This window comes from Podarcis gaigeae (genome assembly GCF_964106915.1).
Source record: "Podarcis gaigeae genome assembly, chromosome: 5".
Taxonomy (NCBI): domain Eukaryota; kingdom Metazoa; phylum Chordata; class Lepidosauria; order Squamata; family Lacertidae; genus Podarcis; species Podarcis gaigeae.
This window is the reverse complement of record NC_139681.1, coordinates 31327826-31346525: the sequence shown is the minus strand read 5'-3', so window position 1 is coordinate 31346525 and position 18700 is coordinate 31327826. Positions and strand designations below refer to the sequence as shown.

The window sequence follows — 18700 nt, the reverse complement described above, 5'->3', positions numbered from 1 at the left end:
TTGATATCAGATTGATCACCTAAGACCTGGGGAGCATTAGGATGTGTTGCCAGCATGGGAGTGCTGTAGAACCAACATAGACACTGGGAGATCACCAGCAACGTTCCTCTCTTTCTGCCTGGATCTTGTGGCCTGATGACATCCTGATAAAGAGCAGATACACAGTCCCCTCTCAGACTAGTATCTGCAGAAGTGCATTAGGCGGACTTCATTGATCTGTTCTCAGTGCACCTTCTTGACCATCTCCATTAACACGTTCCCCCTCGGAAAAGGAGGTTGTGAGAGCATGCAGTGCTCTTGGGTGCAGTCTTCCATGGTGCTCTAGGCTGGCAAACCTGCCCTGCTTGTTTCTCCTGTGCCCCTTAAGCATCCTTGTCTCTATCTGTCTTGCAGGAGAATTTGTGATCTCTCCTGTGGAAGGGGAGCTACGCGTGCGGAAGGATGCTGAGCTTGACCGAGAAAACATTGCTTTCTATAACCTCACCATTGCTGCCAAGGACAGAGGGGTGCCTCCTCTCAGCTCTACTGTAAGTGTTTGTGGTCCAGGGGCCACACTGCAAAGATGAGGTTCTGAATCCTCCATGGGGGAGAGGTGAATTGTGCAGGGCTAAGGAAACAGAACTTTACCTGATTAATGGAAAACCTAAGGAGGTATTGCCTCTATTAAGCCATATGGGGGAAACACCTAGATTGCCATGGAAGAACCATATGGACAATTCTTCTTTGTATTAATAGTCTCAGGCCTGTTTGCCCCTCTCCTCATCTGCCTCCTTTCTTTTTGGTTTAGGTCTTGGTGGGAGTGCGTGTTCTGGACATAAATGACAACGACCCCGTCCTCCTCAACCTACCGATGAATCTCACTCTCAGTGAAAATGCACCCATCTCCAGCTTCGTCACCCGTATCCTTGCCAGCGATGCTGACAGTGGCAGGAATGCTCTTTTAACCTTCAGCATCACAGCAGGGAATATAGACAATGCTTTCTACATCAATGGCACCGTAAGTCTCTCTCTTTTTAAAATGTTGGGATGAAAATCGCAGTAATCAGGCAGATTTATATGTGGCAAGGTAGTCCTTCAGATGGGATGCGGGTGGCGCTGTGGGTAAAACCTCAGTGCCTAGGACTTGCCGATCGTAAGGTTGGCAGTTCGAATCCCTGCGGCGGGGTGAGCTCCCGTCGTTCGGTCCCAGCTCCTGTCAACCTAGCAGTTCGAAAGCACCCCTAGGTGCAAGTAGATAAATAGGGACCGCTTTATAGCGGGAAGGTAAACGGCGTTTCCGTGTGTGCCACTGGTGCTGGCTCGCCAGATGCCGTTTCGTCACGCTGGCCACATGACCCAGAAATGTCTTCGGACAGCGCCGGCTCACGGCCTCTTGAGCGAGATGAGCGCGCAACCCTAGAGTCGGTCACGACTGGCCCTGACGGGCAGGGGTACCTTTACCTTTAGTCCTTCAGATATCCTGGTTCCTACCCATAAAGAGCTTTATTGGGCCTCAGCAGCACTTAATACTGGGCCTGGGAAACTTAACTGGAAACCAGCTTAGCTGTCTCGATAAGGATATACATGCTGCCTTTATGTGGCCCCTGTTAAGAGCCTGGCTGCAGAATCTGGGACCAGTTGTGGTTTCCCAGTGCTCTTCAAAGGCAGTCCTAGGCAGAGCACATGGCAGTAATCCAGACATGATGTCACTAAGGGATATCTCACCAGTCCAAGCCTGCAGTCTCCACAATAAAGTGCAGCTGGCATACCAGCCTGAGCTTAGAGATGTGCACATCAAACGTTGGCTATATTTATTTGATTATTTGGACTTTAATCCCACCCAAAGGCTCAGAGAAGACTTGCAGGTGTTAGCAACATATATGGATAATGCGCATAGTTCCACTCTCTCCTTTTATTTGCTTCAACATCTGGGAAATGTCTGGAGACCACAGTGCAAAGAAAGTATATAACTTGCAGCATGGCGTTTGTCACTGGGAGGCAACGGGGTGAAGGCTTCCAGTGGTCTTAAGAGGCTGGCATGTGTTTTCTTTCAGCCCTGCTGCTCCAGGTCTACAGCCTGCATGAAAAGAAAAGCATGACTTCACACTTCACACTGATTTGAATTTCAGAAGTGTCCTTTAAGTTGAATGCACTCATTGTCATCTTTCCACCTAGCTTTAGATACCTGAGCTCTATTCTGCAAATTGTGGAGGGCCTACATCTTTTCTTTTTCTTTTTTAAGTTCCATGGGTCTGAAGAGGTCATTGGGTCTGGAAATGCACTTCTCATTTGCACTCAAAACCAATGGGCAGTTTTGAAATCATTGGTTTCACTTCTTTTCCTTGGTTGCCGCTGCACAGATCCTCAAATCATAGCCCAATTCTGACTGCTTGAGTCAATGTGCAAAGGCCTCCTTTCTTCCAGCCATAGGAAAAGAGTCTGCGCTTCCTACTAATTTCATAGTATGCTGGTGGTTGGGCTGAGAAGAGATTCAAATAATAAATCCCTACCTGAAAACAACAGCAAGCACCTTTTGATAGTAACATTAACCTCTTTTAAAAAAATGATATCAGTTCAACCCTGTGTATTCACATGCAGCATTTTAGAAAAGCATTTTAGCAAAGCTACCTCTCAGTAGCTTTAACTAGTCATCTTCAGGCCCAGATTTCAGGGTATAAGGTCTTTCTTTTCTTTTTCTTTTTTCATTTGCTGACTCCTGTGTTCCAAAGAAGAGGAGTTTCCATAACAGATTCACCTGATAGAATGGAATCTCTTTTTTTACCCTTGTTAGAACGAACATAACCTGTTCTCACTTGCCTGAGCATTTAGCACAGAATCATGGGTGCTGGTGCTGGTGCTCCCTGCTTAATGTTTCCCCATCACTGGCATTTGGCAGAGTGAAGGAAACAAAACTATGCAGTTCCATTTATTCCCCCTCTCTTTCCCCTTTTTTCCCTTTCCTGTCTCTTCATCAGACTGGCATCGTGTACATAAACCGCCCGCTGGATAGGGAGCGGGTGTCCAAATACAGCTTGACAGTGACAGTGAAGGACAACCCAGAAAATGCACGCAACGCAAGGCGGGTAATTATACGCAGTTTTCTGACTTTGGCACTGGGTTTACTGAGAGCATTTCATGTAGCACGGCTCTAGCTAACAATCAAAGGCGCAAGACCCAAGCCTGAAACTTTGCTTCCTCAGTTTTTCTTCTCAGGCGCAGAATCCAGACCGAGGTTTTCACGGCCAAGGTTAGAATATTTGCAAAAGCTCTACAGCTCTTCATTCAAATGTTCTGTTTCATTGTAGGTCCTTCAGTTACCACTCAGTAGTTCCCCTCAGCCCCCTAAAAAAATGTGAAGGTACCTCACAGAATGGACATACAATGTTTTGATCTCATCTGCTTGCACATTATATAATTGAGACAATGCTGTTATATAGATAGGCCTAAGAAATAAGACAAAAGGGGTATTTTCTGAGTCCCCAGGGGCCTCTTCAATGTTAACTCAGAAACAAAGCATACTAAACTTGGTATAACATGGTAGATCTAGCCATTGTCTCCAGAAATATATGTAATGGATCTATTACACCACTGTACTGGCTCCACGTTCTCTTTGGGTACTGGCTTTAATGGGAAAAGCACCCTTGTAATAGTACCTCATGTGCATCAGGTTCAAACAGCACATACCTAAAGAGAGGCAAATGTCCAAGCCCGAACCCCTTTGAGAGCATTGTATATGACCTACCTGTTTGAATTGGCCTCTAGGATTCAGGCTTAAGTCAATAAAGCAAGCGAAGCTCTTGACCAGCCGGTAAATCTAAACAAAACCTTAAAACCCCCGAAGAGACCAGTGTGTATTCTTTAGCAGTCGTGATGATTGTGCGAAGGAGCCCCTCCTAAAGGCAACTGCAGCTTCTTTTGTAGTCATTTTGTCCTTTTCGTTCACACCACTTTAGGATTTCGACTTGCTGGTGATTTCAGTAGCAGATGAAAATGATAACCACCCTCTCTTCACTCAGAGTTCCTACCAGGCCGAGATCCTGGAGAACTCCCCCCCAGGTATGTGTTTCCTCTTAACATATTCGAATCTCACAGCTTGCAGGTGGTCCCTTTGTTCAGCCCAGGTCTTCTCTTGTTAATGGGATTATATTTTATTTTTTTCTTTCGAACAATATTGTGTTAAAACTGTTGCAACACAGTTGCAACAAATCACGTGGTGACTTAAGAAGGAAAAGCTGTTTAGGACATCTCAGTTTCTGAACGCTGTTATCTGTTCTGCCACAACATCACTTGGCATACACTTGCCTCTTTACAATCTTCTCCAACCACTTTTTCAGAAATAGAGGAACTGTCCCCCCCCCCAAAAAAAATCCCACCCAGATGCAAATCAAGTGAGGAAAAATTCATCTGATGTTAACGGTAAATGAGCAGAACCATCCTCGACCTGGAAAAAGCAGGTAGCAGACTTAGGACTCTCAATATGTCACATATAGTGGAAGTCAAAGAAATTGTTTTGCATTAGTCACCAAGAACCTAGAGCAGCTGTTGTATCAGAAGATGTGCTTAATAAAGTTGGGGAGCTGTGTTTGAGAAATGCTGGAAAACGTAAATCAAATTAAACCTGGTAAAAGTGGATTTGTTGGAAATGACAGAATTTTTTTAACAGTTGGATGCTTTCTACTATGATTGCTTTTGTTTTATACAGATGCTATCCGTTTTCTGTGGCTACTAAAATACCCATAGTTCTTTTCTCTGTTGTGAAATGGCAAAATACTTTTATTTGTTTCTTGAAACCAGTAGTTTGGGATTTTTATGAACAAGCTTATGAATAAGTTTTAAGACCTTCTCTAACTCCCTTTCTTAAATAATAATAGCATATAAGAAACTGACTGTGAATTAGTGTGGTCCCATTTGCTGAGGCCAAAGAAGTGTACATATCAGAATTCATGTTAGCAAGTTTTCCCCAGAAGACATTGGCTGTATTTGTATTTCTTATCTTCCAGACCATGGGTTGGAGAAGGCTTGGAAGATCATTCCTGATTCTCCAGACCATTTGTTTGAACTTTAAGTACTTTTAGGTTTCTGCCAAAATATTTATACTTCAATAAACCAATGTCCTTGCCTGCCACGCTCCCTGACAGTATGTGAGTTCAGAAACAAGAGGAGGCAAAACTCCCACTAAATGTCCTTTTCACTTCAATATTCCTGATGAATTGTGTGTGTGTGTTTTCTGTTTTGTTTTAGCAGGGCTGTAAGGCGTCTCCCATGGGGCTTCTTGATTCAGTCTGCCAAGGCCTCACCAGGCACTTCTTTTTTGTCTCATGCTTCATAGGACCTCACCCTGTCTCACCCATTCATTATTCACTGTTAATCATTGGGGGAAGGGAGGGAAAGGAGGCAGTCTATTGATGTTATCTCTCTGATTGAATGGCCTCCCATGTTCAATTCAGGAACTCGCATCACAGTCCTTAATGGGCCAATTCTAGCTTTGGACAACGACCAGGGCATCAATGCTGTGGTGACGTACCAGCTCCTTGGGGCAGCGACAGACCTTTTCAGCATCAACAACAGAACAGGTAAGAAAGACATACCCGCTTAGCAGGCAGGCAGCCTATCTAGTGCAATGCCCTGGTCTGGGGTGAGGAGGTAATGGAATATTTGCCCTGACCAATAGGAGAGCAGGCCAGAAATGAACCTTGGGCTTTTTTAAAGCACGTGGAGAAGATCTGGGTTTTTGTGTGTAGGGAGTATTTTCTGTGAGGAGCATTCCATGTTCCACCTCACCTACAATGCGAAGCGGGTACAGCCTTGCAACTCGTCTGTTTGTCTTATTGTTGTGGGCAAGCTATTGAAAAGACTTGCATAAAAAAGCTCATCAGTAGTGTCAGCTTTTGTTTACCCAAACAATGAGTGAGTAAATGGGAGGCCAAACTGGAGGGCCCACTCTTTTATACCATGGCCTACTTTTGTTCTTGAGTCCTGTACAACAGTAGGCAGAACCTTTTGACAAAACAGTCTGCTACCCTACCGACACACCATTTTGGTGGCAAGCTCTACATGTAGTTCATACAAGTCACATGGTGGTGTGGGTAATGGGCTTCACTGGGGAAAATTGTTGGGAGGTGACACGATATGGTCTCCAAGTAAGGAGCTCTCCAGACTTCCCTTTTCCTTTGCCATTTGTTACAACTTCCAAGTGCTGGTACGCCAATTTCATAGAATCGTAGAATTTTAGAGTTTGTTGCAGATTTTATTTTGGCAAAATGAGATTTGCACTCTGTGGAGCATGGTAGAAATTTGGCTGCACATGCCTATAGTTGGTTCCTATCTTTCCTAATGGAATCTTTATTCATAATTTCCAGGGGTTGTTTTGGTGAGGCCAGGCCAAGTGATAGACAGAGAAGCCTTCTTGAATCCAGTCTTGGAATTTCTGCTGGTTGCAATGGATATTGGAAAGCTGAACAGCACCGCTAGGCTCACTGTGACCATTCTGGATGATAATGACAATAGGCCAACTTTTCACCCGGCACTGTTGACTGCTCACCTGCTGGAAAACAGCCCTCCAGGTCAGAATGAAGGCAAAGTACAAATAAGCTAGTGAGACTGAGATGAGGCTAGGTACTGGGATTTCTTAAAAACAACAACCATGCAGTGATAATTGAAAATGAAGTATGCAATCCAGGAAATCAAGAGATAAATTTGCAATATTCTACATCACTCTTAGGCCATTTATGGGCAATACGGATATTAGGTTGGATCCCCATTTAGTCATGCTTAGAGTAGGTCCAGTGAAATCAGTGTGAAGTCTGGATCCGGCTGATTATGTTTTTCTTACCATGCTGATAAACACACTTGTATTCTGGACACAGACAGACCACTGGAGCAAAATTCCAGTTAACAAAGGATCACATTTTTCTTTTTCTTTTTTTGCTCTGTTCCCATAAATTAGCAAATAAGGAAGAGACAATTATTTGGTTTTGTGTATATGTGTTTAGCTGGCAGTCACTACATAGTTTTGCCCATTGAGGAATGTACAAAGTGTTCGTCACTCTTTAATGTTTTAATGCTAGAGTTCACATCTTGTTCAGGTCACCTATATGGCCTACCTTCAGTTCTCCACGAACATCCATATTGTCCTTTATGCATCCCATTATTATTATTATTATTATTATTATTATTATTATTATTATGATGCTATACTGTCCTTCATTACAGAGCAGATTACAATATAAAAACACAAGAATACATGCCATAGTAACAAACAAACCACCACCCCTCCACACACACACAGCTTAAAAGGCCATCCATTATTTAATTAGCCAAAGGCCTATGTTTTTGCCTGGCACCTCAAGATATATAACGAAGGCGCCAGGCGAGCTTCCCTGGGGAGAACGTTCCACAAGCGGGAATTCTACAATCTGATGGAATTCATTTAGCTCTTTTGGCCCTATCTGTTCCCCATATGTTCTTTACAAATTGTAGGAAGGAGGTATTTCATATCATAGTATCGTCACACGTCTATATCTTAATGAGCTTTCTTTATAGCAGCCTTTAGCAGGGAAAGACTGCTGGAGACAACAGTTTGTGGGACTGATCCTAGATGACAGCTCTTGTATTCTAAGGATTCAGGTAACTGAAAAGCTCTCACAGTCTGGGTGTCCCCCCTAGGTTTTTCTGTTCTCCAGGTAATGGCAACTGACATGGATAGTGGCCTCAACCAGCAGCTGAGCTACCGGATCGAAAGTGGAGCTCAAGATAGGTTTGTGATCAACACCAACACAGGGGTGATCAGGGTGGCCAACATCAGCATAGACAGAGAAGAGAAGGACAATTACCGGCTGACGGTGATTGCTGTGGATCGAGGGACACCGCCTCTCTCTGGCACCGCCACTGTGAGCGTAATCATTGACGACGTCAATGACTCCCAGCCAGAGTTCATCAACCCCATCCAGACCGTCAGTGTCCCTGAATCGGCTGAAATAGGCACGGTTGTTGCTGAGATGACTGCAAAAGACAGAGACCTCAATCCCCGGCTGGAATACTACATCATTGAAATCCTCGCCAAAGATGATAATGATGCTCTTGTGCCTGACCAGCAGGGAGCGTTTGCAGTGGATTTTAGAACAGGTACAAGAGTCGGGAGGCTGAAACACTGCTCCAAACATGGGAGTGTAACACAGTTTCTAAGGAAAATGGCCAAAATCAACGGAAGGCAGGAAAAATCAATACTCTATAGCATTTTAACATTGAAAAGAAACATTACGGGCCCAAAACAGCATTTATAGTAACAGTTTTATCAAATGTCGCTTTGTCAGACCTTCTGTATATTGAAGAGTTCCTAAAGTCAACAATTTATTTAGTTATTTGTGTGAACACTTTATCCCACTTTCCAGCCCTAAGAAAAAGCTCCCCGTTGTGGCTGATGTAAAACTCAGCACCACCAAGTTTCAAAAGTTAAACCTTACAATCAAAAGAACCAGAGTTTAAAATCTGCAGCCAGATATTTAAAACCATTAAAAGTTGCACTGCTGACTATGAATGTTTTCATTGCCTATCTCAATGCCATCAGAGATGGGATTGGTCTCACCTCCTTTGGGAGGGAATTTCACAGCGGTGATGTTCTCAACACACAGTCAGGTTTGTATGAGAGAGCAAGATCTTCCAGCTATCCTGGCCCATAACCCTTTACAGCTTTATATGTAAGCACCAGGACCTTGAATTCAGCCCAGAAATGAATATAAAAGGTCTAAAAAGGTGTGTACCACAAGTGGTTGGGCTGTTTTGCACCAGCTGCAGTGTCTGAACACTTTTCAAGGATTCTTCCACAGGGAGTGCATGGCAGTACTCTAAATTGGAAGGTGACCGAGGTATGTATCATTGTCTGTAGCCAGATCTAGGAAGGGGTGCAAGTGGACACAACTGCCAAACCTGGGCAAGACTCTCCTGGCCACAGCAGCCATTAATCTCAGAGCAGAATACAGTGAGGAAGATTCTCTCCCACCTTTTCTACTTTCTTCCCACCTCTGCTTCTCTTTCCTTTCAACGTCCTGCTCTCCCCCCTTTTTTTCTATGTCTGCCTTGCCCTTTCTGACTCTCCCTTTGATTTCTCTGTACACTTTTGAATGGCTACTTGCTTCACTTCAACTATAACTAACTATAATCTTCTTATTTCCCTTACGGCTCTCAGACCTGCAGGTTTGATTTTTCTGTTTCTATGCGTGTGCTCAGTGTCTTCCTTCCATCTCAGTCAACACCTCCTCCATTCTCATCCTCACCATCCCTGGTTCAGTGCCGGTTTGGGTCTTGCTAGCAAAAAGCAGCCAAAACGTGCCTTCCATGCATTGTGTCACAGCCTTCACAGACTGAATGCTGAAAGCTCCTCGGAAGCACCTAGCTGCTAGGGAGTGGGAGGGGCAAGGATTTTTTAGGGTAAGTGAACTTCCGTCCTGTTCTTTGGTGGATAGGGCAGGGTACAGGATCCTGTACATTTTTACTCAGAAGGAAATCCCGTTGTGTTTAATAGGGTCTACTTCCTAGTATTAGTGTTCAAGACTGAAGCCTTGTTCAGATTATTTGGAAACCCTTTCGCAGCAAGTATGCCTTGATACACATTCTGCATAGAACTGAAAGCATATATTCTGGTCAATTTAACTTAGGGCGAGTCGTCATTCTCACAAAATACACTGCCTCTCAGTATCCAGGTTCGTTGAAGAAATACAAGTCTTGTTCATAATATAAAAGTATGTGGGATACAAAAGAAATGTAAAAAAAAACAAAAAACAAAAAATATTAAAGAATGTATGGTACAGAATTGGGTTGGATTGAACCAAAGGAATCTGGATGTGCTGTGTGTTTATAGATGTGTTTTCTGGCTAGGGAAAATATAGGTGAAAAGAGACTAAGAAGCTTGTAAAGATTTGTTAGATGAATATACTTCTTTGGCCTGTGAAAGCTCTTGCTCCCATGGTTTGAGTATGCTATTTAGTTTGAATTTGCCCCCTTCTTTTTCTTACTTTCAGGTGCTGTGAAAGTTAAGTCCACTCTAAATAGGGAGCTGGTAGCCACTTACGAAGTCACCATCTCTGTCTACGACAATGCCAGCGATGTGGTGGACCGCTCAGTTAGTGTGCCAAATGGTACGGCAATTCCTGTAATTTTCACATTAAACTGAGTCACACGATGGTGTTGAGGGCAGAAAAGGAGAGAGTATCAGTCTGGTAAACGTTCAGGTGTTTTATCCTTACTCTTTCCTGTTCTCCCCTCCCCTCTCTGCCTCTCACAGCAAAGCTGACAGTAAACATATTGGATGTCAATGATAATGCTCCTCGCTTCCGCCCTTTCGGGGCACTGTTTTTCAAGGAAAGGATCCTGGAAGGGGCCACTCCAGGGACCACCTTGATATCTGTGTCAGCTGTAGATCCAGACAAAGGTGCTAATGGTCAGATCACTTATGAGCTACTTGACCTTTCACCTGAGGGATATGTCCAGCTGGAAGACAGCTCAGCAGGTAGGTGGGACGCATGGGACCCCCACTCCCCCATTCTTACCAGGATATCCCTAAGGGAATCCTAAGGAAGGTTCTCCGTATGGGGGAGGGGAAATGTACCATTTTATTTCCCATTGTTTTCCCAATGGCACAGGAAGTTTCATTGTTTGGGCAGTCTTATGAAAATAAAGTTCGTATGAAACCTTTTCTACTTCACTCAGGTCTCTGTTAGGGCTGACCTCGATAGCCAAGTTCATTTGGCCAAGAACTAAACATACCTCCTATATGTTCCTGCACCATTTGTTTCCTTCGTAATTTGTAGAAATTGTTTAATTATGAAGACCTATTTAACAATAGCGCCATCACTGTACAAGGTGCTTTACTGTGTAGCATAAGCCAAAAACAAAAACAAAAAACCCAACAAATGTGTCCTTGCCCCCAAGGAGATTACAAACTAAATTTAGGCTTTTGGACCTAACTTTTTTGGGAGAAGGGCAGTACAAAAGGTGCTTTTTTGCTTTTCTAACTGCAAAAAGTCCAGTAAGAACCGTTAGCTGGCAGTGTCGTATAACTTCTGTATGGCACTATCTGGAGGAGTGTTCAATAAATTGTTCTGTGTTGTAAACAGCCAGTCTGGGATCTCTGAAAGACTGTACTAGCATGTTCTTTGCTTGTAATGCAGGAATCAATGGACACAAGAGGTTCAGCAAGCTCTCCGCAGAATCCATATTTGTGGTCCCCTTTGGTTCACATGCATGGCTTGTACCCAACAGGAGGTTGGAGTTCATTGTTCTGGGCCCCCTAGTGGAGGTCAGACAGGCCCCCTTGATGTTGCATTTCCAGTACCCATGAAATACATTGTACCTTGGATCCCAAATGCCTTGGTAGTCGGACGTTTTGGCTCCCGAATGCCACAAACTCGAAAGTGAGTGTTCCAGTTTGGGAAGATTCTTTGGAACCCGAATGTCTGACAGGGCTTCCACAGCTTCCTATTGGCTGCAGGAGCTTCCTGCAGCCAATCACAAGCCACGCTTTGGTTTCTGAATGTTTTGGAAGTCAAACGGACTTCCAGAACGGATTCCATTCAAGAACCAAGGTACAATTGTATTTACTTATTCCAGCAAGCATTTTAACTGAATTCTGATTTTACAGTTTAAACCAATTTTTATTTCTGTTGTATCCTACTTAGAGACAGCTGTAATTAAGTAGTAGATAATAAAATAAATAATGTTTATCAAAAGCGTTGTTTTTCCTCCATCCAAGTGGAGCTTCATTCTTAGCATGAAATGACCATCAGACCCTTAAGATTTTCATTAGCAATGGCCCTGGACATATGTTTCTGGATAAGCATTTCGAAATTTGTCCCAAGGGCCGCAAGAGAGTCTTAACTGTCTGCCATTCCAATAGTAGAACCAGCCGTCTGCAGGCATGTCCTTTTTATTTTATTTTTAATGCCCATTCAGGATAGTTTATTAGAAGGCTGCAGAGAGGTGGGAGAAAAATTAGCATCAGTCAAAATGGCAGTCATAATCTTCTCTTTTAGGAAAAGTAATTTCCAACAGGACGGTGGACTATGAAGAAGTTCAATGGCTGAACTTCACTGTTCGGGCTTCCGACAACGGATCTCCCCGGAGATCAGCCGAGATACCAGTGCACCTAGAAATTGTGGATATCAATGACAACAACCCCATCTTCAGCCAGCCATCCTACCAGGTGAATTGAAACATGATGTCTAGGTGGGGGACGGGGACTTGGGAAGCAGGATCAGATGAAACAATTTCCTCTACTATGAAATATTATTAAGTGTCTGAAACAGCTCTATGGAGAGTAACATTCAGGACAGCATACCACCTATGGTGTGAGATTCCATGATAAGAATCACATTAAAATTAACCATATAACCGCCTGTAATTTAGGAAGAGATTGAATCCAAAGAAGCTCACGGGTGCGAAGAGATCAGTGGCCCCTGGTTCACAATATATTGTGGGGAGTGAGGTGGGTGCAAGGTTAGATGGGGCTTATGTTCTACCCATCCAGTCTGAAATCTACCTCTGACCAGACAAATATCTCTGAGAGGTTCACTAGCAAGGACATGATGGCGAAGCATTTCCTTGTTGACTGTCTGCTCCACCAGGTCCTCGGAGTCCTACTGCCTTTTTGAAAAGGAACACTCTGTTTAACCTTATCAGCTAATAGCCATTAATAGACCTATCTTCTGTCAATCAGTCTTATGTTTTTTCCAAGAATGTAACCTAATTGCCATCAACACATCCTGAAGCTGATTATTTGTTGTACAGATTAGGCTTTGTCATCGGTGATAGACAGGCAGCTCCACCACTCAGTTCGTGGCATGCATTGGGTCCGATACCCCTTTAGAATTGGGTCTGATACCAGTCAAAATGTCTGACATCATCATTTTCTCTTGTGTTTATTACAGAAACCTGTCTTTGAGGATGTCCCACTAGGCACTGTTATTCTGAGGGTCCGTGCCACAGATGCCGATTCGGGACGCTTTGCCCAAATCGAGTACAGCCTGGGAGATGGGGAGGGCAAGTTTGGGATCAACCCCAACACGGTAATAAACCAAGCCAGCCTGCAAGTCTTTGACTAACCAAGCCTCTATTGAGTTTCGTCTCTACCCTGCTTGTATTCAGGTCTACTGAAAAACTACTAACAATTTAGTGGATAGCAGAGCCACTCCCACATTTGCCTGAGATCCGCTGACTATCAGAGGGCAGGTGGTGGAAAAAAAGAAGTGCATGTATAAAGAACTCATATGCTGCCAGGAAGCGAGTAGCAGAGTTGGATGCAAATACTCACAGCTAGGGATGGACTCGACAGAGCCTGGATTCAAAAGTGGACTTACATGATTCAGTCCAGGCAGATGTTTATTCTGTTTTATTATTTATTTCATTTAGAACCCCACCTTTTCTCCAAGGCATACATGATTCCTCATTTAATCCCTACAGCCACCTTGCCAGGAAGGCTAGGCTGAAAGGCAGTGACTGGCCCCAAGGTCACCCAGTGAGTTCCACGGCCAAGTGGGGATTTGAACCCTGGTCTCCCCTGTCCTAGTTCAACACTCCAACCATTACACCACACTGCCTCTCATGACTCGCTTCAGATCATGGGCCCAGTTTAAAACCCACGTTCCAGAGGGTCCCTTTATGAGCCAGTCCAAGGGCTACAGCACTGCCCTCTCTCCTTTTATAAAAGAAGTTTCCTTTTAGAAAAGCTCCAGAACAGCCACCACACAATTCGTATTATAGTTAAACCAATAGTAAACTGAGTTGGAACATACAAATGCCCCCACTCAGGAGTCAAGTTGCATTTTAGGTAAGGCCGTTGCAGTCTTGGGTTGTCATAAAGCAGTCTTCTTACATCCGGGAATCAGTATACGTGGGAGGGATTACATACAGGGGAGAAGTCAGCATGGGGAAGTCAACCAAACCTCTTTATACTAGCTTGCTATAGACCAAGTAGGCAACACCCCATGTCTCATGATGCTGACTCATCACGTGATACTGAGTCAGCATTTCCCCCTAGCACAGTGTTAACTCCTTGATACCCGCAACACTCCCAACAGATTTTACCTTTGTCACAACTGTTTCGCATATCTTTGACACATGCTATACCTAACGAAGACCCAAAGACACCAACCCCCAAAACTGCAACGTTGGGGTCCCAGTGCAGATATACCTTCAGTTGACTGTAAATGTCATTTTATATAGGAAAATAACTTACTGTCCAACTGAATCCCTGCTGATGCCCAAGAAGGAAAAGCAACGCGCTCCATCTGGCAAATGCACCGCTTCCATAATGGTGCCTGAATGCATCCAATAACTTTCTGAAGGTCTTTGTGTGTTCCAGGGAGATATCTACATTATGTCAACCCTGGACCGAGAAAAGAAAGATCATTATATGTTGACTGCTGTAGCCAGAGACAATCCAGGGGCCATTTCTAGTGACCGCCGAGAGAACTCTGTGCAGGTAATCGAGTGACATGGAGGCTTCACTGCATGTTTTGGAAAACGCACCTCTGTGGAAGAGGCAAAGTATCACCATATCTGCTTTGCTCATTTATAGTGACACCCAGTATTTCCATTCCAAACTTTACTAAGAGTACAGAAAAGAAGAAAAGTTAAGTGCAGTAACAGCAAATGTGCATAAGGTTGTGACTGCATGGAAGACCAAGGCAGGAGGGGAGATTTAATAAAAACAAAGTCATAGACAAAGACATAGAAACAAAACAAAGAAAGCATGGAGAAAGAGAAATACAGTAGACGCTTGGGTTGCGAATGTAATCCGTGCAGGATGCACGCTCGCAACCTGCAGAGTTTGCAACCCACGTCTGCGCACGCGCGGGTTGCGAATTGGTGCTTCTGTGCATGTGCAAAGTGCGATTTAGCACTTCTGCGCATGCACAACCACCGAAACCTGGAAGTTACCCATTCCGGTACTTCTGGGTTTCGGTGGTCTGCAACAGGAAATAACACAACTTGAAGTGGCTGTAACCCGAGATATGACTAGATGTTATGGGAAGAGGGAGAAATGCATATGGGAATCATCACAATCGCTGCTCCCTAAGCTTTACATAGGAACCACGTGGCACAGGCAGGATCAGGTAAGGAAAACCATACCAGCATCAGATGCTGAACTGCAGAGGGGAGGATTACTGAGACATTTCCAATTTACATGGACTCTTCAATGTTTTCAGTGCCACGTGGGATAGGACAACAAATGCCACTCCCATTATGCAAGGATCCCCATCTGCATCGGGATTGGCTAAATATTTTCAGCCCAAGGCCTGCATTGGTGGTCAGCCACCCCTCCAAGGGCCACATCACCAGCAGTAGGTATGGCCAAAGTATATGTGTATGCATCTGTACACAGCCTTGAGGCCTGCAGACCACAGACACATAACACAAACTGCACATGCTCTGGAATGGTAAAAATGCTGCCTTAAAGAGCAGGGAGAGGTCTTTATTTGTGATCTTAACACTGTGACACTTCACAGTCAGCACCGGCAATAAGAGCCCTAAAGATCGGGCAAAGGAATTTTATCTCCCAATCAGGAAATAAAGTAGTCTGCTCTTTAGAGATTGCACTCTATATAGTGGACTAGAGCACTTCTGATCAGACTGGAAGATAAAGCTGTAGGGGGTGATTCCTAGAAAAATACCCGTAAAAAAAGATGAGCCAGCTAAGTGAGGGGTTTTTTGTATCCACTTGGTGTGCGCACCATTGTGATGGGAGGATTGTGATGTTCATGTGCTCCAGTCTTCTAAGGGGCTTCTCCGCCCACAACTACATTATTGGTTTGCTTTGATTTCAGGTGGTGATTACAGTTTTGGATATCAATGACTGCCGACCCCAATTTGCCAAAAAACAGTATAGCACCAGTGTGTATGAAAACGAGCCGGGAGGGACTTCTGTGATCACGATGACTGCTACTGACCTTGACGAGGGAGACAACGGAATGGTGACCTACAATATTGAAGGACCTGGAGTAGGTATGTAGCTTCATGAACGGAGAAGGTTTGTAGAGAGGTGGGAAGAAAGAGAGCGAGACGGGTTAAAATCCCAGAAATCATCAAAAGCACAAAAAGGCTCGCTTTCTTTCCATTTTACAAAAGAGAGAGCAGGCAATTGATCACTGTGTAGATGTAGACAATATTGCTTTGTATGATGTTCTTGGTTATTGGTGTTAATTATTACCAGTTTCACATAGGAGTTGCAATGGGCAAAATGATTTGTAATGCCTTTACCTTAACAATAATCCTGCGGATTGGGTTACTCTTCCCATTCATTACTTGAAGTGTCAGTGCAGAGGTAGATCTTGAATCCAGATCTCTCCGGGAGACCATGCTGGCTTTTACTTTTGCTTCAGCTCTCTTCTGTCAAGTGGGAAGAAGGCATCCGGATATGGGTCAATTCCTCCTACTGCCCAGGGTAGGCAGGGTCAGGTAACATAGATTTGAAGACATAGGCTGGCTGGGGAGACTCTACCCTTCCCTGCATCACCCAGGTTCAGAAAAGCTTTCCATCCTCACCAGTTTTTTGGCAGTCTTCTCAATTTTTTCCCCATCTTAGATTTTGTCCTTTCTTCTCACTGTACACTTCTTCCTCTTTGTTCTGCTTTTTCTTCTGCTTAACGTCCACTCTCTACAGATTTTCTTCTCCTTTGAGCAATGGGTCTAGCAGGGAAAGGAAAAAATGAGAAAAACAAGGAAGTATTATTACCAGGCCTGTAAGGAGCAGTCACAGAAGAATTGGTGTCAGTGCCACTAAACCTGCTGCCTTGACAACCGCTAGGGTGTCCCCAGAGGTGAACGATATCAGCTGCAAAGCCTTTTGCCTTTCTCCTGTGAAGCAGGAATGCACCATACCACACCTCATGATCAGACTTGCTTGGTTTGAATATTCATTACGCTCCCTCCAGTGGTGGGTCTGCCCATATAGTAACTCAACAGGGAAATTCCTCTAGAGCAGGGTTTCCCAAACTTGGGCTTCCACCTATTTTGGGACTTCAGTTCCCATCATGCCTGACCACTGATCTTGTTAGCTAGGGATAATGGGAGTTGTAATCTGGCAACAGCTGGCGACCCAGGTTTGGAAAAGCCTGCTCTATAGTGTTGGTCTTCAACTGGTGGGTCAAAACCCACTAACAGCTTGCAATAGCGGCAGCACCATCATATGAGAAGAAAGAAAGAAAGAAAGAAAGAAAGAAAGAAAGAAAGAAAGAAAGAAAGAAAGAGGTCTCCAAATTCTAGTTTGGGTTAAAGGTAGATCCCAGGTCTGGATATATTGAAAGCTCCTTCTCTGCTTCATGGCTGAGTGGGGATTTGAACCCTGGTCTCTGAGGTTTTCATTAACCACTATGCTATTGGAGGCAAAGGGAAATCGCCTTTCTTCTGAAACTTGTATCCTCATTCCCACTTGTTTAAGGAGAGAACTAAAAATAACAGTTTTAACCTTTTCGGTGCTGTTTAGCCTTTTATCTGCTTTTTTAAAAAAGTAGCAGTGATTTTTGAGTTTCCACAGGAACGTCAGCACTTCCGAGAAATTTTTGTAGGCAGCCCTAAAAGTATGAAATTTCCTGCGTGAGCTAGATATGTGCTGTTGCTACTCAACTTATTATTGTCTAGATTCAATTACTTAGTCTGATGTATCATTTGGGAGTAAATAAATTGAAGATGAATGAATTTATTGTCTGTTCACATACATTCCTTTGTCTCCATTTTGCTATTTGTTGAATAAGTTTATTGAAGTAAACTTGCAAAGGTTTGTTTCCGTAGTGCAATAATTAATACAGTGTCTGTACCATCTCTTCTTCCTGTAGAGGCCTTCAGAATTCACAAGGACTCAGGGCTCATAACAACTCGCAGGCGCCTACAGTCTTATGAGAGGTTCAACCTCACAGTTCTGGCCACTGACAAAGGGAGACCACCTCTCTGGGGAACAACTATGCTCCAAGTAGATGTTATTGACATCAACGATAACCGTCCGTTATTTATCCGCCCCCCCAATGGAACTATCTTGCACATTAAAGAGGTAAATCCCTATCTAGAATTTCTCATGCTTCTGATAAACAATACAGTAGTCCAAGGTTGGCCTTCTGTAGCTTTATGTAGCCAAGTGATTTAATGGTGTAGATTCCCACAGCAAAAAGTATATCTGCTCTGATCCGTGCTTTGTCTCTCACCTGCTTTCCTGAACAGAAGCATATTTGATCATTCTCAATCTTAGGTACAGTAATAAGTAATTGGATATTATTAGGATGCACACAGTCGCTCTGGCTGCGCTATTGAGGGGGGAAATCAAAATTCTGCTTTTCTTTATGAACAAAGCAATGACTAGAACTGAAATGATGCATCTGTCCATCAGGTGGCAGCAATGCAAACGGATGAGAAAGGTGCCCGAGTACAAATATAAAAGTGACATGTATTGCTCAGCTTGAGCTAACATGACGCCTCAGACTGGGCTAGAACAGGACGATGATGGCGTCTTACTTTCACCTGTTCTCTGTATTACACAACTTGCGAGTACTGACGAACCTGATCTTAAAGTAATGTGTGAGCTGTCCTGAGAACATGATGGTGCTTCTGCACATCAGAGGCTCTGCTTAGAAGCTTATAGGCTTCTAAGTTCAGAAGTTTAAAGGTATTGGCTGCAAGAGCTCTAAGTACAAGTTTGGCAGGCCATTCTGCTTTGACGAACCTTTAATAAAGGGAAGTG

The 18700-nt window shown here is 43.9% G+C and overlaps 1 protein-coding gene across 1 annotated transcript in view; it reads left to right on the top strand.

Annotated features, from left to right (window-relative positions):
• The window catches only part of CDH23 (cadherin related 23), a 394671-nt gene that overhangs the window by 359930 nt on the left and 16041 nt on the right, over nucleotides 1-18700 (top strand). The window contains exons 40-53 of the mRNA XM_083740685.1: nucleotides 394-527; nucleotides 788-997; nucleotides 2955-3062; nucleotides 3933-4035; nucleotides 5427-5552; nucleotides 6339-6542; nucleotides 7645-8103; nucleotides 9996-10112; nucleotides 10259-10483; nucleotides 12006-12175; nucleotides 12900-13037; nucleotides 14333-14452; nucleotides 15798-15975; nucleotides 17805-18016. Coding sequence (XP_083596811.1) covers nucleotides 394-527; nucleotides 788-997; nucleotides 2955-3062; nucleotides 3933-4035; nucleotides 5427-5552; nucleotides 6339-6542; nucleotides 7645-8103; nucleotides 9996-10112; nucleotides 10259-10483; nucleotides 12006-12175; nucleotides 12900-13037; nucleotides 14333-14452; nucleotides 15798-15975; nucleotides 17805-18016 — 2504 coding nt within the window. The remainder of the gene's footprint in view (nucleotides 1-393; nucleotides 528-787; nucleotides 998-2954; nucleotides 3063-3932; nucleotides 4036-5426; nucleotides 5553-6338; nucleotides 6543-7644; nucleotides 8104-9995; nucleotides 10113-10258; nucleotides 10484-12005; nucleotides 12176-12899; nucleotides 13038-14332; nucleotides 14453-15797; nucleotides 15976-17804; nucleotides 18017-18700) is intronic.